At 46.7% G+C, this 18,366-nt stretch overlaps 1 protein-coding gene across 1 annotated transcript in view; it reads left to right on the forward strand.

Moving 5' to 3' along the window:
• The window catches only part of SLC13A1 (solute carrier family 13 member 1), a 311,708-nt gene that overhangs the window by 211,053 nt on the left and 82,289 nt on the right, over window positions 1-18,366 (forward strand). The window contains exon 8 of the mRNA XM_069229886.1: window positions 8,638-8,795. Coding sequence (XP_069085987.1) covers window positions 8,638-8,795 — 158 coding nt within the window. The remainder of the gene's footprint in view (window positions 1-8,637; window positions 8,796-18,366) is intronic.

The raw sequence follows: 18,366 nt of genomic DNA on the forward strand, positions 1-18,366 counted from the left end.
GTCAAAGACCCCCAGGGTCCGCACCTCCTTGGCAATGGCATTCCAAATACCCTTTTTCTGATGGGTGCTGACCTGCAGGAAAAATACAGCAGAAAAGGGATTAGTAATACCGTCCGGACCATCACACTCATCCACTCCACTAACGCACATACATTGACCACCATACATGCAGCACTCTGCCCAGGACACCTCAGACCCTCCCCCACATGTGGCTTACACACACAGCACTCCATACATTCATGGCCCACGCAGCATGCTCACAGTGTACTCACCTGTTTGTCTGGAGGACCATAGAGTAAAGTGTACTGGGGTAGGACCCCAGCCACCAGTCTCTCCAACTTCTCCACAATGAAGGCAGGGGCCCTTTCCTCAGACACATGAGCCATTGTCACTTCCATACACAGGTCACAGCAGCACTTGCAGTGTAGGTCCTCTCCTGTTGAAGGTCAGGTAGCAAGTGAGTGAAGAGATAGAAAATGGTGGTCACAACCGTGGCGGTGCGTACCGTCACCGCCGACGTACATCGCCATTGGCTCCTGGAACCCATAGGGCCCAACGATAACCAATGCGAAGTTGCGCGGCGGTCATCGACGGCCTACCGCAACGGCGCACAATGCCTGCGGAATTACCTCATTTCCACTTGTCCCTCCTCACAGGTCAGGCAGCCGCTATTTCAGGGGGGCACAGGCGATGGCGCCTAACTGCGTCATAGCAGACATTGGCACATCAACTGACTCTCGGATTCACATACTGGTTCTGTAACTGAAGAGATGCATCATTATTGCAATTGATGTGTGAATATGACCCTTTGCTCACGGTTTTCCTCCCTAGGATTCAACTGCTGAGGATGAATATGAGATGGAGACATCCTCCAGTGTACAGGCCCCTTGGTGGACCTTGCGACAATGGAGGTCAGACACATTATCCTAACATACAGACTTGATTGGGCCACAATCCAAGAACTGTGTGCCCAATTGGAGCCAGACCTGATGTCAGCTATCTGCCAGCCCATAGGTTTCCCCCCTCTAGTGCAGGTCCTGTCAGTACTCAATTTCATGGCAAGTGGTTCCTTCCAAACAACAGTGGCCATGGCATCAGGGATGTCTTAGCCAATGTTCCCCAACGTGTTGACCAGAGTGTTGTCTGCCGTGCTGAAACACATGAGCAGCTACATCGTGTTCCCCCAGGTGGAGGATTTGGCCACAGTGAAAGCTGACTTTTATGCCCTGGGACATATCCCCAACATCATTGGTGCCATTGATGGTACACATGTAGCATTTGTGTCCCCCCCCCCCCCGGAGAAATTAACAGGTGTTCCAGAATCAAAAAAGCTATCACTCGATGAATGTGCAGATGCTGTGTTTGGCTGACCAGTACATCTCCCATGTGAATGCCAAGTATCCTGGCTCTGTGCTTGACACTTTTATCTTGAGGAATAGCAGCATCCCATATGTGATGGCTCAACTCCAGAGGCACCGGGCGTGGCTAATAGGTGAGCCCAAGGTCCCCACCCAGTATATCTTGGTATCTGGGTATGGGTTTGTCCCTAAGGGTTAGTGTGTGTCTAACAGTTGTGCCTCGATATTTGCAGGTGACTCTGGTTACCCCAACCTCTCATGGCTACTGACCCCAGTGAGGAATCCCAGTACAAGGGCAGAGGAACGTTACAATGAGGCACATGGGCGAACAAGGTGGATTAATGAGAGAACCTTCGGCCTCCCGAAGGCCAGGTACCGGTGCCTCCATCTGACAGGTGGATCCCTGTACTACTCACCCAAGAAGGTATGCCAGATCATCGTTGCATGTTGCACAACCTGGCCTTGTGACGCCAGATGCCTTTTCTGCAGGAGGATGAGCCTGAAGATGGCAGCGGTGGAGCCTGTGGACAGTGAGGAAAAGGAGGTAGAGGAAGAAGATGTGGACAACAAAAGTAATATCATACAGCAGTACTTTCAGTGACACACAGGTAAGACACTGTAACTTCACTTTACTTTTCAGTTTTCTGTTGGACATTGTACATGGCAGCCTGATTTCCCTATGTCCATGGCCACTTACTGTACCCTTTGGCATCTCTACTTTCGGATCTCTGTACCCCACTCTGGCTCCTGGTATGTTTACGTCTGCCCACTACAGGTCGTACCAATGTATAAATTACTATACATATGAATTGCAATGTTTTCACAATGTTGTACTAATACATATTTCAATCAATTGACAGACTCCAGAATTGTATTTGTTCCAAGGGTGTTTATTTAAGTGCTAATAAGTAGAGGGGGATGTGTAATGAGCTGGAGTGATGGTGGAGGAAAGCCCAGTTAGAGTCCAGTCTCTTGGTATCACAGGTGCATTGTTCAATGGGGCAAAGGGCGGGGAGCAATGGCAGTTCAAGGTGGACAGGGTGATAGAGTGGGACAGAAGGGTGACAATCAGGAGAGTCGTATTTCCTGGCGGGGGTCTTGGCAATGTTCTCTGGCTTCTGCCTGGATCGCAGGGACCATTTGTGGGGTGGTTCTCCTTCTGCAGGGGGTCGGTTGCTGGTGGCCTGTTGTTCCAGTGGCGGGGCTTCCTGTCCACCAACGCCGGAGGGCTGTTCATCGGTGTGGCTAGTGTCAGGGGCCCGTTTTTGTGCCACTGCCTCCCTCATGGAGTTGGCCATGTCAGACAGCACCCCTGCAATGGTGACCAGGATGGTGTGGATGTGTTTGAGGTACTCCCTGATCCCCAGGTACCGTCCCTCCTGCAGCTGCTGGGTCTTCTGCAACGTGGCCAGTGTCTGTCCCAAGGTCTCCGGGGAATGTTGGTATGCTCTCAGGATCCCAGCAAGTGCCTCGTGGAGAGTGGTTTCCCTGGGCCTGTCCTCCCCCTGTCGCACAGCAGTCCTCCCAGCTTCCCTGTTGTCCTGTGCTGCTGTCCCCTGAACCGTGTGCCCACTGCTACTGACCCCAGGTCCCTGATTTTCTTGGGTTTGTGGGTTTGCCTGGGGTCCCTGTGGTGGTGGACACATAACTGATTGACGTGTCCTCTGGACAGTGGTATGGGCCCGCTGGGTGGGTGCTGTGCTGGTGTTTCCTGAGGGGGAGGCTCTGTGGTGGTATGGGTCTGTGGCAGGGTAACCGACTGTCCAGAGGTCCCTGATGGGCCAGGTTGGTCATTGTGGTCCAGGCGTGCAGAGCTGCTGTCATCACTGTGGGCCTCTTCTGTGGGGGGACTGGGTGTTGGTGGCACCTCCTCTCCCGGGACGTTAAGTGGGGGTCCTGTGGGGATTAAAATGCAGTGTTATTGTATCTGCGTGTGCCATCTTGTGCATGGGTGTGTTTCTCTGTATGGTTGTGATTGCTCTGTCAGCTTTGCCTTGTGTGCGTGGTGATTTTGTGGGCTAGATGATTCTCTCTAATGAGCATGCTTTAGTGATGGGTGTCCATGCAGGTCTGTGATGGGTGCCCATGCATAGGTGTTGCATGCAGGGCTTGGTATTGGGATGGGTGGGTTGTGATAGTGGGGTATTTGGGAGGTGGTGGAGTGATGGGGCTGAGGGTAGGGGTAGGAGTTTGTGATGGCATGCAGGTAGGGTGGGGGATATAGTAGTAAAGATTTGACTTACAAGAGTCCAGTCCTCCTGCTACTCCTGCGAGGCCCTCAGGATGCATTATTGCCAAGACATGCTCCTTCCATGTTGTTAGTTGTGGGAGAGGAGGTGGGGGTCCACCGCCAGTCCTCTGTATGGCTACCTGGTGTCTTGCAACCACGGAATGCACCTTCCCCCGTAGGCCGTTCCACCTCTTCCTGATGTAATCCCTTGTTCTGGGGTGCTGTTCCACTGCATTAACACTGTCCACGACTCTCTGCCTTAGCTCCATCTTCCTTGCAATGGACGTCTGCTGCACCTGTGATCCGAATAGCTGTGGCTCAGATTGAGTGGGTGCTCCTGGCTTGTCTCTCTCTCTCTGTTGGCATTCTTTTTTTTCGTTGAAAGGGTTGTGGGTAATGTGGGTGTGTGTTTTACTGTGGTGTGAGTGTGTGTCAGGTGTGTGTAGTTTGAATTGTCCAATGTGGTGTCATTTTGTTAGTGTGTGTATTTTGAGTGTGGCGGTGTGTATCGCCAATGGTTTACGGCGGTTGAAAGACCGCCGCAGTGATTCGTGGGTCCTGATTCTGTGGGCGGATTCCTGTTGGTGTAACGGTGTGGGCTTTGGTACCACCAGTTTATCACTGACCTTTGGTCTGGCAGACTTGTGTGGGTGTCTGTATAGTGGCGGATTTCTATGTGTGGGCCATAATACCCGTACGGTTTACCGCCGCGGTCACAGTATGTTGGCGGCCGTCAGCACGGCGGTAGGCGGCATTTACTGCGAAGGTTGTAATGAGGGCCTATATTTTTATGAGTAAAAAAACACCAAAATGACTGGCACACCAACATCAATGCATGGATTCTGCTGGTGCAGCACAGTAAATACTCACTTCCAAGGGATCAGAACTGGATTGGCACCACTTGGCAAGGGAGGACTCACATTTGGCAATAGGTGCTGGAGTAAAGTTTCTGGAAGTCTTTGATGTCCCTGAGACTTCTGAACAGAAGGCAAGCAGACCAGCCTTTGGAATCATTCTGGGTTCTAGTGGTGTAGGTGCAGTCCTTCTCACTCAGGCAGAGAGGGCAGTGGGCAGGAGGAAGGTCAGCACAGCAGAAGAGCAGTACTTCCAGAGCAGATGTTCAGGAGAGTAGCAGTCCTTTTAGAGGCGCAACAGTCCTTCTTCCTTGCAGATTATGCACAGGTCCAGAAGTTTACTGATGTTGTAGGGTCAGAGGTTCACTACTTCTAACCAGTTGTGCCTCTAAAGTGGGGGTGACTTCAAAGAAGGATCTTTAAAGTGCACAGAGGTCCTTTTTGATTGCTGCGGCTCCAGACTCACCACAGGGGGGTTAAGCATTCCTTTGTGTGGGAGCAGGACACTGCTTATTCAGGTGAGTCAGCTCCTTCAACCTATCCTTTCCTGGATGGGCCATCAGGTGGTTGTTGGCCCATCAGTCACACCTTAGCTCCTTTTGTGTGTGGCTGTCTAGAGAGAATGCCCAAAGTCTAGCTGTCACCCAGCCCAGATGTATTTTGGATACAGGCTGCAGGCACACAGGGCTAAGAGCGAGAAAATGCCAACTTTATAAAAGTGGCATTTTCAAAATTGTACAATAAATTTGACTTTATAATTAAAGAGGGGTTATTATTACCATTCCATAGATACTAAACATGATATCTCAACTCCTTCTCAATTAGGAATTACTGGTTATTAAATGTAATAATGAATCCCCAATGTTAACCTATGAGAGGGGTAGGCCCCACAATAGTGAAAAGCAAATTTGGGAGTTCTTCACTACCAGGACATGTAAAACTTAAAAGTATATGTGCTGCCTTTTAATTACCTAGCACCTGCCCTATGGGCTACTCAGGACCTTCCTTGGGGGTGACTAATATTTAATAAAAGGGGAGTTCAAGGCTTGATAAGAGGTTTTATATGCCAAGTTGACATGGCAGTGTAAACGGCATATACAGGCTCTGCAGTGGCAGGTCTGAGACATGTTTGAGGGCTATGTGAGTGGATGGCACAAGCATTGCTGCAGCCCAACTAGCAGCATTGAATTTACAGGTCCTGGGCACATGTAGTGCACTTTGCTAAGGACTTATAAGTAAATTAAATATGCCAATTGTGGATGTACCAATCAAACCATGTTTTAGGGAGAGAGCAAATGCACTTTAGCACTGGTCAGCAATGGTAAAGTGCTCGAGATCCTAAGGCCAACAAAAACAAGGTCAGAAAAAGAGGAGGAAGGCAAAACGTTTTGGGTGACCCTCTATTTGCAAGAAGATGGGCACCTTGCCATTGACAGCACAGTGGGTGAAGCAGAGAACCCTTAAAGGCACAGTTCTGCCATAGTCTGCCAGTGGAGTGCTTGAAGGGTGAGAGTGCTGTGGGTGTGCTCATAGAACTTGACAAGCATCTTCTTTTTGGATCTTCTAGAGTCTGAGGGGAATGGAATGAGGGGGCTTGCAATGCTTTCCTTTTGCATAACCTAGGCACGACAGGATCAATGCAATGGCAGCCTGCACATGCAAAATATAGGTGAATGGTGTAGAAAAACGTGCTGCAACATTCGCAAGGGGAAAAAGTGGCTCCATGGTCATCCAGTGGAATAAGGGAGATGTGATGATTTCCTGGCTACTCCCTTCAAATGATGGGGTTGGTGAAGTCTGAGTTTATAGGTCAAGAGGACAGTGGAACAGTACTTGGTCTAGCTTACACATTTGAGGGTTTCAGGTTGTGATTAGTTGAGCCTGAGGTGGTCATGTTAAATCCTATGGACAAAGCTGGGAGGAAAGGGCCATGGGTCCATGTGTTCAGTTCAGAAGGAGCTTTCCACGTTCAGAATGATCTAGATTTCTTTGGCATTGTTTTAACAGGTGGGATTTATGGATTTGATGAGGTTTGTGATAGGATTAAAGCATGTGTTGAAAAGGTGGCAGTGGAATCTTGTGGAATGCAACCACTGGAGACAAAAAGGGCTAATAAAAAAGGAGAAAATGTGATGTTAATGGGACTGGATGCGATCCAGTCTGGGGTTTCTTAGGGCCAGATTGATGAAGAGCTTGTGTTGCCCTTGCATCATACAGGGAGAACCATGGCTACACAACCCTTTTACTATACCATGCAGAGTCACCTTACATAGCTCTGTGTGACATAGTAAATCTGGAGTATCACAAGGCAGAGCAAGTCACTGCCATATGTTACTCCGGCCTGGAAAGGCATTCCGTGGGTGAAGCATAAGTATTCTCACATATCCATCCATGTTTTTTTTGCATTCCAAATTGTAGTAACACTAGTAAACCTGTGAATGCCTATAAATGCTATGCCTTCCCAGGTGAGGAGTAACAAGAAGAAATGTATTTATTTCTCCTCGTTGTTTTCTTCTTTCCACATGTGCTGCATTCTGCAGCAGTGCACACATAAAAAGAGGAAAAAACCTCAGAGGATTGTTTTTGAGCAAAAACGTGTCCCTTCCTGCACAAAAACAATTGCGGCAGCAATGCAGGCACCCTTGAACTATGGCGCAAGGGTGTGTGTTAGTTTTGGGCAACACTGAGTGCGGTAGCTCAGGGAGAGGGCAGGAATGCAGCATATTTTAGTTGATATGGCATATTCCTGCCATCTACCTGTCACGCAACACAGCGCAACAAGTTGTCTCGCTGCATTTCTTTGGTGATTTGTTACTTAATCTGCCCCTACGTCTCTGTAGCAAGGTGGAGTTGTGTACTGTGAGAGGGACAGAAGAGATCTTAAGGTCATCTATGATTACCTTCCTATTGCCTCTGCATGGGTGAAATCCAGATTTCATGTTTGGAGAGTAGGCTCTGTTCTTTAAGGAAAACAGCGGGCTGGGCAAATGCTGACGTTTCCAAGAGTTTGACCAGGAAGAGTAATTTGGTCAACGGCGGCTTGTACCTTTTTAAAGTGGTGGGGCACTTGAAGTGCCATACCACTTTCCCCCCCAAATTTTTTTTTTTAAAAACCCCAACTTAAACCACCCCTTTGCCCTAATGCCCAAATAACAATATAACACAAACACTACACTTACATGCCCTACACACTTACCTGCACTACATGTGTACATAACATTACACACATGCATTACACAAACATTACACATTTAAAAAAAAAAAAGAGTCACTTACCCATTGGTTGCATATCCTCCTCTGTGTGTTTCTGCTCTCCGATGCAGGAAGAGCTCCCCTAACCAATCCAGGCGCTCCTATCATGCTGTTAACCAACATGAAAGAAGCACCTGGATTGGAATGGAATGTCGTGGCTGGACACTTCTTCAGGACCTGAATTCCTATGTTTGGTCTCCACCCAGCTGTCTTAGACAGCTGAGTGGGGACCATCAAAGTGCGCAGGTCACTTTGGTTGGCGCAAAGCAGCCGGCCAAAATGACGCTGGACAAAATGACATGCGCTCTTAGGAGCGTCCTTGCCAGGGACTGCTCCATTCCTCTGCTACCAGAAGAAGAGTCAGTTCTCTGTTGCAGGCAGCAGAGAACCCGCCCAGCATGTTACTCGGCTGGTGCGTGCTTCGGGGGAAAAATAAAATTGCCTATTAAATCTTTTCATTGCCATTCTATTTTTTCCTGCGCAGCTCGCACTGAGGGAGGCGCTCTCCTTCCCTCGAGAACAAACAGGCACTGCATTTGGTGCCAAGTCTGAAACTTGAAGGGCCCCTTATTTTTCCGTCACATTTGATCAAGAGTGAACTCTTCCACGTGCAGTGCATTGCTGTTCTCGATCAGTTACAAACATGGAGCTGTGTGAAATGAAATGGTAGTTTCTTAGTATTAGTGCAACGTGGAGCTTCTGAGCTGACAGAGAGCTCGCGATCTCTGCAGAAGGTGCTGTGCGCCAAGCGTATTATGCATGTTTTAGCACTGGATAGTTTTAAAATATTTCAATTGTTTCTTTTCTTTTTAAACGTACAAACTATTTCGCTGCTTCTCGCCACTTCAACAGAAGGTGTATCTCCATGAACACCTCGAATCAGGCACCCTAGACTGCACATTCTCATTTGCACCTGTTTTATGAAGGTTTATTTAATTTGCAGATGCCTCCTACATCTAATGGAAGAGTATATCGCAGCCGGAAGGACCATATGATGTGCAAAGCCATGTGCCTTTGTATCGCCTATTCTTCGACAATTGGGGGCCTGACCACTATTACAGGGACATCCACCAATCTCATATTTGCCGAACAGTTCAATACGTAAGTTCAAACTCTCCATTGACACCATCGTGTTATTGCCCACGGTGACAGTGTCAATTCCATGATAAAACTGTGTTTTGAGTTGCTCCTCTAATGTGTTATCATGAATTAATGGCGTTTTAATGGTGTTCGAAATTTCCCCTTCGGAACAGAACTTTGCAACATTAAAATCTTCGCACTTAGATATCACAAATAAGCGTTGAAATTTTGTGTGAACATTTTTACACAGAAACATTTTTGGATAGATAATGGTCCACTATTTTTTGGTGGGGGTGTACTTCACTACAACAATTACGTGTGTGATATTTACTCCACAATATTCTTTTCCAACACCCAACACCTTTGTCATCTTTACAAAACTTTCAAAGTTTTGAAAACAACTTCACTCATCGAGTAGAGAAAAAACATTTGTAACTTCGCACACCTCCATTTATTTTTTTTAATAGATATGATTCGAACACAAGATGCAATGGAACAGTTTATTAATGTAATGCAAAAAAAAAAAGAAAACTACCGAAAGAACATGTTAAACAAAACACATATTTTCGAAATACTTAGTGATATCTTTTTCTTTCTGATCATGTCTTGTTTTCTTTCTCATGAATCATTCTGATTTCAAAACAGATATTATTTTGATCAGTTGATCAGTGTCTTTAGATTCCAGAAGAAGAAATTGGGTCTTTCATCAATGTCTTCGTTGTAATGGTGTGGTATGTGCAGTAAATGTGGGTACTAAACATTTTTTTAATTTCTGCACCTTTAAGAAAAAGATTCTGCGATTACTGTGAGTTGATACGGCGTTGCCGCATAGTGAGCAATATTACCACGTATTCTCCCGGTAATCAGGAAGACGTATCTGGTACCATTTGACTGCCAATCAAAGTATGCACTATTGACTGTGGAAACAGTGCTTTTGCTGGTTACGCTCTGAATTTTTGATCCAGTTTCAATTATAGCTGAAAGTTCGATGGTAATGGTATTACAAGATCATCCCTTTCTCCCATATTTACCTGTCAATATCTGGAACCTACACCAAACAGCAGCTGCTCTTTTTGCAGACCTTGTGCACAGCCTATACTTTAGACAGAGAGGGGCAGGTTTATAAAAAAAAGTCGCGCAACGCAGAAAGACAACTTGCTGCAACGCAATACGTGACAGGGGGAGCGCAGGAATGTGCCATATCTACTATGATATGATGCAATCCTGCTCTCTTCCTGCGCTGGTCCACTAAGTACTGACCAGCACGAATGTAGGCACCTCTTAGTGCATCTGCCCTTATTGGTTAAATGACATTAATTTATAACGGATGCGTTTGTAGGTCAATGGACCTTTTGACTGCTCCTAGGGTAGTTCCCACCATGAGACTCCGTACCAATACAAATCAATAGCAATGACAATCAATAGCATCAATAATCATAGGAGTTAGTAATTTCCACACACCATGACCTCTCGGCCATGAATTACCACACCGTTTTGTAAAAGTTAGAATGTTTATTTCCCTATATTAACAATGCTAATATCACCTAACTTAGTCTCAAAATCAAATGATAAGCATACAGAAACAATACTGGCTGCCCAAATCTCCTGAAGAATCGCAATTTAATCAAGGCATTGTACCACTACACATTCTAAGTTTACAGTACATATCACTAGCCAAAACAACTGTGCAAAAGAAATGGCATACATTTAAATTCAGCAAAGAAAATACATCAACTGGTATTACATGTAGCGAGCATCATCAGTGAATAACCTAACTAACATTCAGATTAGAACAGCATGTTTGGACTTCATGCAAAACAATTTAGTCAACACAGATTTTGGAAAAACATCTAACTATGGCTCTATCAAAATTAGCGGTTGCTACGTAGGGACAAAAGCAAATGTACAAAACAATCATTAACATCGTCTTATACCTTGCCTCAGTATGGTTCAGCAAGCTGTGACAGTCTTTGTCAACTGGACATCAGTTCGGTCAGGTAGGCATCAGAATTCAGCATTAAAGTTCAAGAAAGCAAAGTCTCTTCACGCAGTTCGGAAAGAGTAATATCTAAGTATTCAGGATGGTTAAGAAGAATATAGCAGAACGGCCCCTCTCCTCTCGGTGCAATCTGGCTAAGTTAGATATCCTAAAACTACTTCCCACATTGCTATTGGTCAAAGAATCGTACGTTTACGTTTAGTCCAATGAAAGAAGAACCCCAAATCTAAGATTTTACTAGTCCACTGTTCATACGTCGATGATTCGCTCCAATTTTCCTGTTCCTGTAGTTGGGCTTGTCAGGAAACAAATTTGTATCAGCTTATACTCCAGCCAGTGCATCCATTGTCTGCTCTTGGGGAGGTTGTCTTTATACAATGTCTTTCTATTTAGTACAACATATTCTAGCAAGCAGTTATCATGGGAAACAATTCTAGCTATTAACATTCGGTCCATGCAATGGAAAATCACAGTTTAATTCTCTAAGCAGCCATTTTATTAATCACCGAAGCAATGCATCTTGACATGAGGCCGTGCAACTAGGCCCAAGACCTCGCTAAATTAAGGCCTATGATTAATAAAGCAAATACATAATACATGACCATTAATATGACATACTACTACATTAATCTAAACCTGAGCTCAACATTTTACATTAATACGCCGTTAATAAGTACACTTCGTGAATATTGGTGATCACTCAAGTAGGCGCGATTTCAAATGCTTGTATTATTTTTCTCTGTTAACTCATTTTCTATGCAGTTTCAACACTCAGAATACATGAACATTCCTCATTAACACACCATCGCACCATGGTGCAAGGGTGCCCACATTACAGGCAGGATTGTTTTTGTGCAAGAAGGGACACCTTCATACACAAAAACAATCCTTTGAGGCATTTGCTGCAGAATGCAATATACATTGAAGGAGGAAATTACAAGGAAAAATAAAGACATTTCTCATCATTATGCCTCTATTGGGAAGGCATACCATGTTGATGCCTTCCCAGGTTTACAAGTCTTTGTAAATCTGGGAATGCGGCAACATCCATGGATGGATGAGAATGCCCATGCTCCACCTTTGGAACGCCATGCCAACTCAGAGTAACACAAGGCAGCAGTTTGCACTATGTTGCGTAGCTCTGGGTTTACTAAGCTATGCAGAGCCACTCAAGATGGCTTTGTGCGGCTTAGTAAATCTCACTTAAGGCCTGATGGTGCATTGGGCAACCCAAAAGATTTTTAAATCTGGACCAGAGATGCTAAACATAACATACATAGTTCATAAATGTACATTTGCCCTTGCCATCGTCCTTACTCCATAAAGTTTTCCACCCCCCTAGAGAGAAGAAGCTTCCTGCTGGTCAATACCCATACCAAGTAAATATCATTCAAAATGCTCTTAAGAAGTCCTTTATAGTTCTCACAATCAGTGTACCTTAACAACTTAGTGAAATACTCTCAACTGATATTAGAGTCTAGTCTTGGACGCAGGGTATGCTTTTGTTTTACAGCATCTTGTTACTGCTCACTGGGGCATGTTGGAAGGATTAGTAAATCCATGGGGTCTTTATCCCATTTGAGGTATTTCTGGTGCTGGGAGTCAGGTTAAATTTATGGAGGAAATGGGATACTGTTGGTGTCATGGACTACATTCTGTAGAATTCTAGTAAGATTCAGTCAGTGAGCTTGGTGGCTTGGATAGACTTGGACTCTTTTGATATGTGCCCACCTGCCTATTGTAGGAGCAACCATCAGAAGTCAGACAACAATCTGCAGCGTTAGTATGTCAGAGTAACAGGTTACATGGAACAATGGAAGGCATGCCTGTTTCTCTAATTTTATTCAGTTGCTTCTCAAATTGTATGCAATTTCTCTTTCAGTATGTAAGGCTTCTGATGACACTCAGTGACCTTTTTAAGGAGAATGTGTCAAGTCTTGATGCAGTCCAAAGATGGCTGCCAACACTTCCTGGTTTGAGATGTTGGCAGCCAATCAGAGCTCTGCATTTCCCTGCTTGAGCTTGTCATTATTGCCGAAATCGTCACAGCAGAGATTTACAAATTTGGATTTCCTTTAATTTCTCGAAAACCTGTGAACAGGTTTGCACCAAAAACCAAAAGCATAATCTGCATACTGAAAACTACCTTTCTGCCACATTTGGTGTAATTCCATCCAGAGGTTTGGGCTGTAGTCATGTTCAAAGCTCCTATGGGAATTAACATGCGAAACACACTTTTTTTGAGTCTTTATTTGGCAGTTAAAATTGAATTGAATGGCTCTAGTAAGTGAAGTAGGGAGCAGTCATGTGTAATTTGAAGAAGCAACTTTATTCTAAAGTGAAAGCCCATGGCGCAGCACGTCCAGGCAGTAAGGATTGCAACATCCGAATTACTGTCAGGAATCCTCACTGTCCGTTTACTGAGCGTGTGTGCAAATACAAATAATAACAATGTCTACATACATACATTTCAACTGATTACAACAACACACGTGCACATCCGTGTGTTATACCACAAATGACAGAGATTACCTTTCATATAGCAGAGTGGGCAAAATATTTTTTTTTACTGTTTCTACGCTTATTATATCTTAATTCCTTCCGTGATGAGGATGGAACGATTCCCTCCTCAGCCAGGTGGTCATGTGCAGAGGACAGAACAGTTCCGTCCTCTGTCCGTCCTCTGCATAAGCCCAGGAAATCCCTCTGCTGTTAACAAAAAGATTACCTTTATGACAAAAACAGCCTGGGGAGCTGGGAAGAGCTTTCCCAGCTCCCCAGGCTGTTTTTGGTTTTGAGTGAAATGACGAACAGCCCCCCCGGTGCCCTGACATCATTTCACTGAAAACGAAAGAGAAATGAGCCGATCAGCTCATTTCCCTTTTACTGCCTTGCTGCTCGTGTGACTATCTCAGCCTCCTGAGTACCTAGGCAGACAGGAGAGGTATCATTGGAAAGGAGAGAATCTTCCCTTTTCAATCGTACCCTTCTCTAGTGGATCCCTGCTTGGGGATTGCCACAGGACTCCACTAGGCACTAGGGAAGAGGGAGTGCCCCATTGGGCAAGTGCTTTTGTGCCCCCCCAATTTTTTCTTAAATTCAGTCTTTCTGCAGGCAGCAGGGATTCTTTTTTTTTTAACCCATGGGGTGGGGCTGCTCAAAATAGGTATGTCAATGCCTGGACCCCTCCCCAGACACAAATAAACAGTCTTTTTGCCCCCCCAGAGTGCACATGAGGGTTGTTTACTCCTGGTCTGCCCCCCCAGGGGGACAAAAAGCCCACTAGACACCAGGGATTGTAGTTTTTTTTTTTTAAAGGAGGGTTGGGGGCTGCCAAAAATTGGCATTCCAATGCCCCCAATCCACCAGACACAAATAAAAACAGTCTTTATGCCCCCTCAGGGGGCAGATGGAGGTTATTATCACCAATCTGTCCTCCAGGGGGCAGAAATCCCATTGGACACCAGAGATTTGTTTTTTAAATAAACGGGTGGGCGTGCCCGAAATAGGCATGCCAATGCCCCAAACCCTCCCAGACACAACCAAGAGCAGTCTTTTTACCCCACTTGGGGGCAGGTGAAGGTAATTACCCCAATCTTTCCCCCAAGGGGGCAGAAAGCCCACTGGACACCAGTGATTGTTTTTCTTCATAAAACATGGGTTGGGACTGCCCACAATGGGCAAAACTATGCCCCCACCCAAAATAAAGTGGGACTAAAGTCTTTCTGCTTCCTCTGGCTGGCTGATGGGGGCAATGGCCCCTGATCTGCCCAACCCCGGGCTGCAGAAAACACACTAGGCATCAGGGATCCTTTATTTTTTAACTCATGGGGTGGAGCTACCCAAAATAGGTATGCCAATGACCCCACCCCTCCCCTAGACACAAATAAAAACACTCTTTATGCCCCCTCAGGGGGCAGATGGGGTTTATTACCCCCATCTGTCTCCCAGGGGGCAGAAAGCCCACTAGACACCAGGGATTTCTTTTTTAAAAAGAGAGGAGGGTCTGACCACACTGGGCATGCCAGTGCCCCCCCAACCACCCCAGACACAAATGAGAGCAGTCTTTCTACCCCACGGGGGGGCAGATGGGGGTAATTACCCTGATCTGTCTCTCAAGGGGGGCAGAAAGCCCAATAGACACCAGGGATTTTTTGTTTTATAAAACATTAGTATGGACTACTCACAATGGGCAAGGCCATGCCTCCACCCTAACTAAACTAGGACTAAAGTCTTTCTGCTCCCCCTGGGGGGCAGATCAGTGCAATAGCTCTCGATCTGCCCTCTCAGGGGTGCAGAAACCCACTAGGCACCTCAAATTCTTTTCTTTTTTTAACTCATGGGTTGGAGCTGCCCAAAATGGGCATGACAATGCCCACACCCCTCCCTAGACACAAATAAACAGTCTTTCTGCATCCCCCTAGGGGGCTGGGGGAGAAAGCCCACTAGACACCAGGGTGCTTTATTAAAAAAAATAAAAGAGGGGTGGGGGCTGCCCAAAATGGGCATGCCAATGCCCCCACTCCAACAGACACAAATAAAAACAGTCTTCATGCCCCCTCAGGGGGGCGGAGGGGGGTTAATACCACGGATCTATCATCTGGGTGGCAGAAAGCCCACTAGACACCAGAGATTTATTTTTAAATAAAGGGGTGGGCGTGCCAAAAATGGGCATGCCAATGCCTCAAACCACCCAGACACAACTAAGAGCAGTCTTTCTAGCCCACTAGGGTGAAGATGAAGGTAATTACCCCGATCTTCCCACCAATGGTGGTAGAAAGCCCACTATACACCAGTGATTGTTTTTTTTCATAAAACATGGTTTGGGACTACCCACAAAGGGCAAAGCCATGCCCCCACCCAAAAGAAACTGGGACTAAAGTCTTTCTGCTTCCCCTGGGTGGCAGATAAGGGCAATAGCGCCTGATCTGCCACCCAGGGGTGTAGAAAACCCAATAGGCACCAGGGATACTTTATTTTTAACTTATGGGGTGGAGCTGCCCAAAATGGGTATGCCAATGCCCCTACCCCCCCCCAGACACAAATAAAAACAGTCTTTATGCCCCCTCGGGGGCAGATGGGGGTTATTACCCCCCATCTGTCCCCCAGGGGGGCAGAAAACCCACTAGACAACAGGGATTTCTTTTTTAAAAAGAGTGGTGGCGGCTGACCACAATGGGCATGCCAGTGCACCCCCAACCACCCTAGACACAAATTAGAGCAGTCTTTCTACCCCACTGGGGCGCAGATGGGGGTAATTACCCTGATCTGTCCCTCAAGGGAGGCAGAAAGACCACTAGACACCAGGGATTTTTTTTTTATAAAACATTAATATGGACTACCCACAATGGGTAAGGCCATGCCCCAACCCTAATTAAACTGGGACTAAAGTCTTTCTGCTCCCTTTGTGGGGCCAGATAGCTGCAATAGCTCCCGATCTGCCCCCTCAGGGGCGCAGAAAGCCTACTAGGCACCTGGAATTCTTTTTTTTTTTTAACTCATGGGGTGGAGCTGCCCAAAATGGGTACGCCAGTGCCCACACGCCTCCCCAGACACAATAAACAGTCTTTCTGCACCCCCCGGTGGCTTGGGGCAGAAAGCCCACTAGACACCGGGCGTTTAAAAAAATACATTAAAAAAAGAGGGGTGGGGGTTGCCCAAAATGGGCATGCCAATGCCCCCACCCCTGCCCCCTAGACACATATAAAAACATCCTTTCTGTCAGGTGGGTACAGAAGGGGGGTTATTACTCCCGATCTGGTCCCCCAGGGGGCAGAAAGCTCAATAGACACCAGGGATTTAAAAAAAAAACAAGAGAGGGGAGTGGGAGCCCAAAATGGGCATACCAATGCTCCCACGCCTCCCCCTAGACACAAATGAAAACAGCCTTTCTGCCCCCGTGGGTGCAGATGAGGGTAATTACCCTGATCTGCCCCCCAAGGGTGGCAGAAAGACCACTAGAAACCAGGGATTTTTTTTTATAAAACATGGGTGGGGGCTGCCCACAATGGGCATGGCCATGCCCCCACCCAAAATAAACTGGGACTAAAGTATTTCTGCAGATGAGGGCAATAGCTCCCGATCTGCCCCCTTAGGGGTGCAGATAGCCCACTAGGCACAAGGGATTCTTAAACTCATGGGAAGGAGCTGTCCAGAATGGGCATGCCAATGCCGACACTCCTCCCCAGACACAAATAACAGTCTTTCTGCTCCCCCCAGCGTGGGTGGGGGGAGAGGGCAGACAGCCTACTAGACACAAGGGTGTTTTTTTTAAAGAGGGGTGGGGGCTGCCCAAAATGGGCATGCCAAAGCTACCACCCCTATACACAAACAAAAACAGCTTTCTGCCTCCTTGGGCATAGATGGGGGGTTATTACCCCTATCTGTCCCACAGGGGGGGCAGAAAGATCACTAGACATCAGGGATAAAAAATAAAAAAAAGAGGTGGGGGATGCCAAAAATGGGCATGCCAATGCCCCCACCCCACCCCACCCCCCCAGATGCAAATGAAAATAGTCTTTCTAGTTATTACTCCCGATCAGTCACCTTTGGGGGCAGAAAGCCCACTAGACACCAAGGATGTTTTTTTATAAAAGAAGGGTGGCGGCTGCCCATAATGGCATGCCAATGCCTCCAGGCCCTCCTCCCCCAGACACAAATGGGAACAGTCTTTTAGTTCCTACTGGGTGTCAGATGTGGCAGTAGTCCCCAATCTGCCCCCCTGGGGGCAGATAGCCCATTAGACACCAGGGTTGTTATTTTTAGAAAGGTATAGGGATGGGGGTTGCCCAGAATGAGCATGGCAATGCCCCAACCCCCCCAAAAATGGGCAATATTTCTTCCCCCGGGGGCAAATCGAGTAATTACCCCTGATCTGCCCCCTTGAGGGGCAGAACGGCCACTGGACACCAAGGAATAATTTCTTCCAAAAAAGAAGGGGCATTATGCCCCACCCCAACAGAAGAGGGCAACAGTCTTTATGCTCCCACTGTGGACTAAAGCATCTCATTCCAAAGGCAAGCAAGATGAAATTTGACTCTTTTGGATGTTGATTTTACATCCAGGGCAGTTGAGCTTGACTATCTCCCCATATCAACCCACTTGCAATAGTGAACAGCTTTACTTTTTGGGCTTGGGTAGGCTGCTGTCTGGAAAAGTCTGCCAGACCCAGACACTTCTGAAAACTAGGCATCTGTGGTATTCCAGGGTGGTGTGCTTCATATGCACCCCACACAATTTTCTTACCCACAATGCCCTGCAAACCTCCACCTTTGCCTAAAGTCACGCATTTTCTCTTCATTACTGTGATAGAAACTTTTGGAATCCGCAGCAATCTACAAAATTCCTACCACCCAAAAGTGCCCCATCTGTATCGATAAGAACTCCACCTCACTTGTGTGGCTGGGCCTAGTGCCAGAGACAGGAACGGATCCAACCATTGTCAATAGAAGTCTCCATGCAAGGGCTCCCATTGTCCTTGGTTGGATTGATTCCTGTTGCAGCACTAGGTCCAGCCGCACAAATGGGGCAGCACTTTTATTGCCACAGGTGGGCAATGCTGAATGGAAGGTCTTTTGTGGATTCCTGCATATT

This window comes from Pleurodeles waltl, chromosome 4_1 (assembly GCF_031143425.1).
Source record: "Pleurodeles waltl isolate 20211129_DDA chromosome 4_1, aPleWal1.hap1.20221129, whole genome shotgun sequence".
Taxonomy (NCBI): domain Eukaryota; kingdom Metazoa; phylum Chordata; class Amphibia; order Caudata; family Salamandridae; genus Pleurodeles; species Pleurodeles waltl.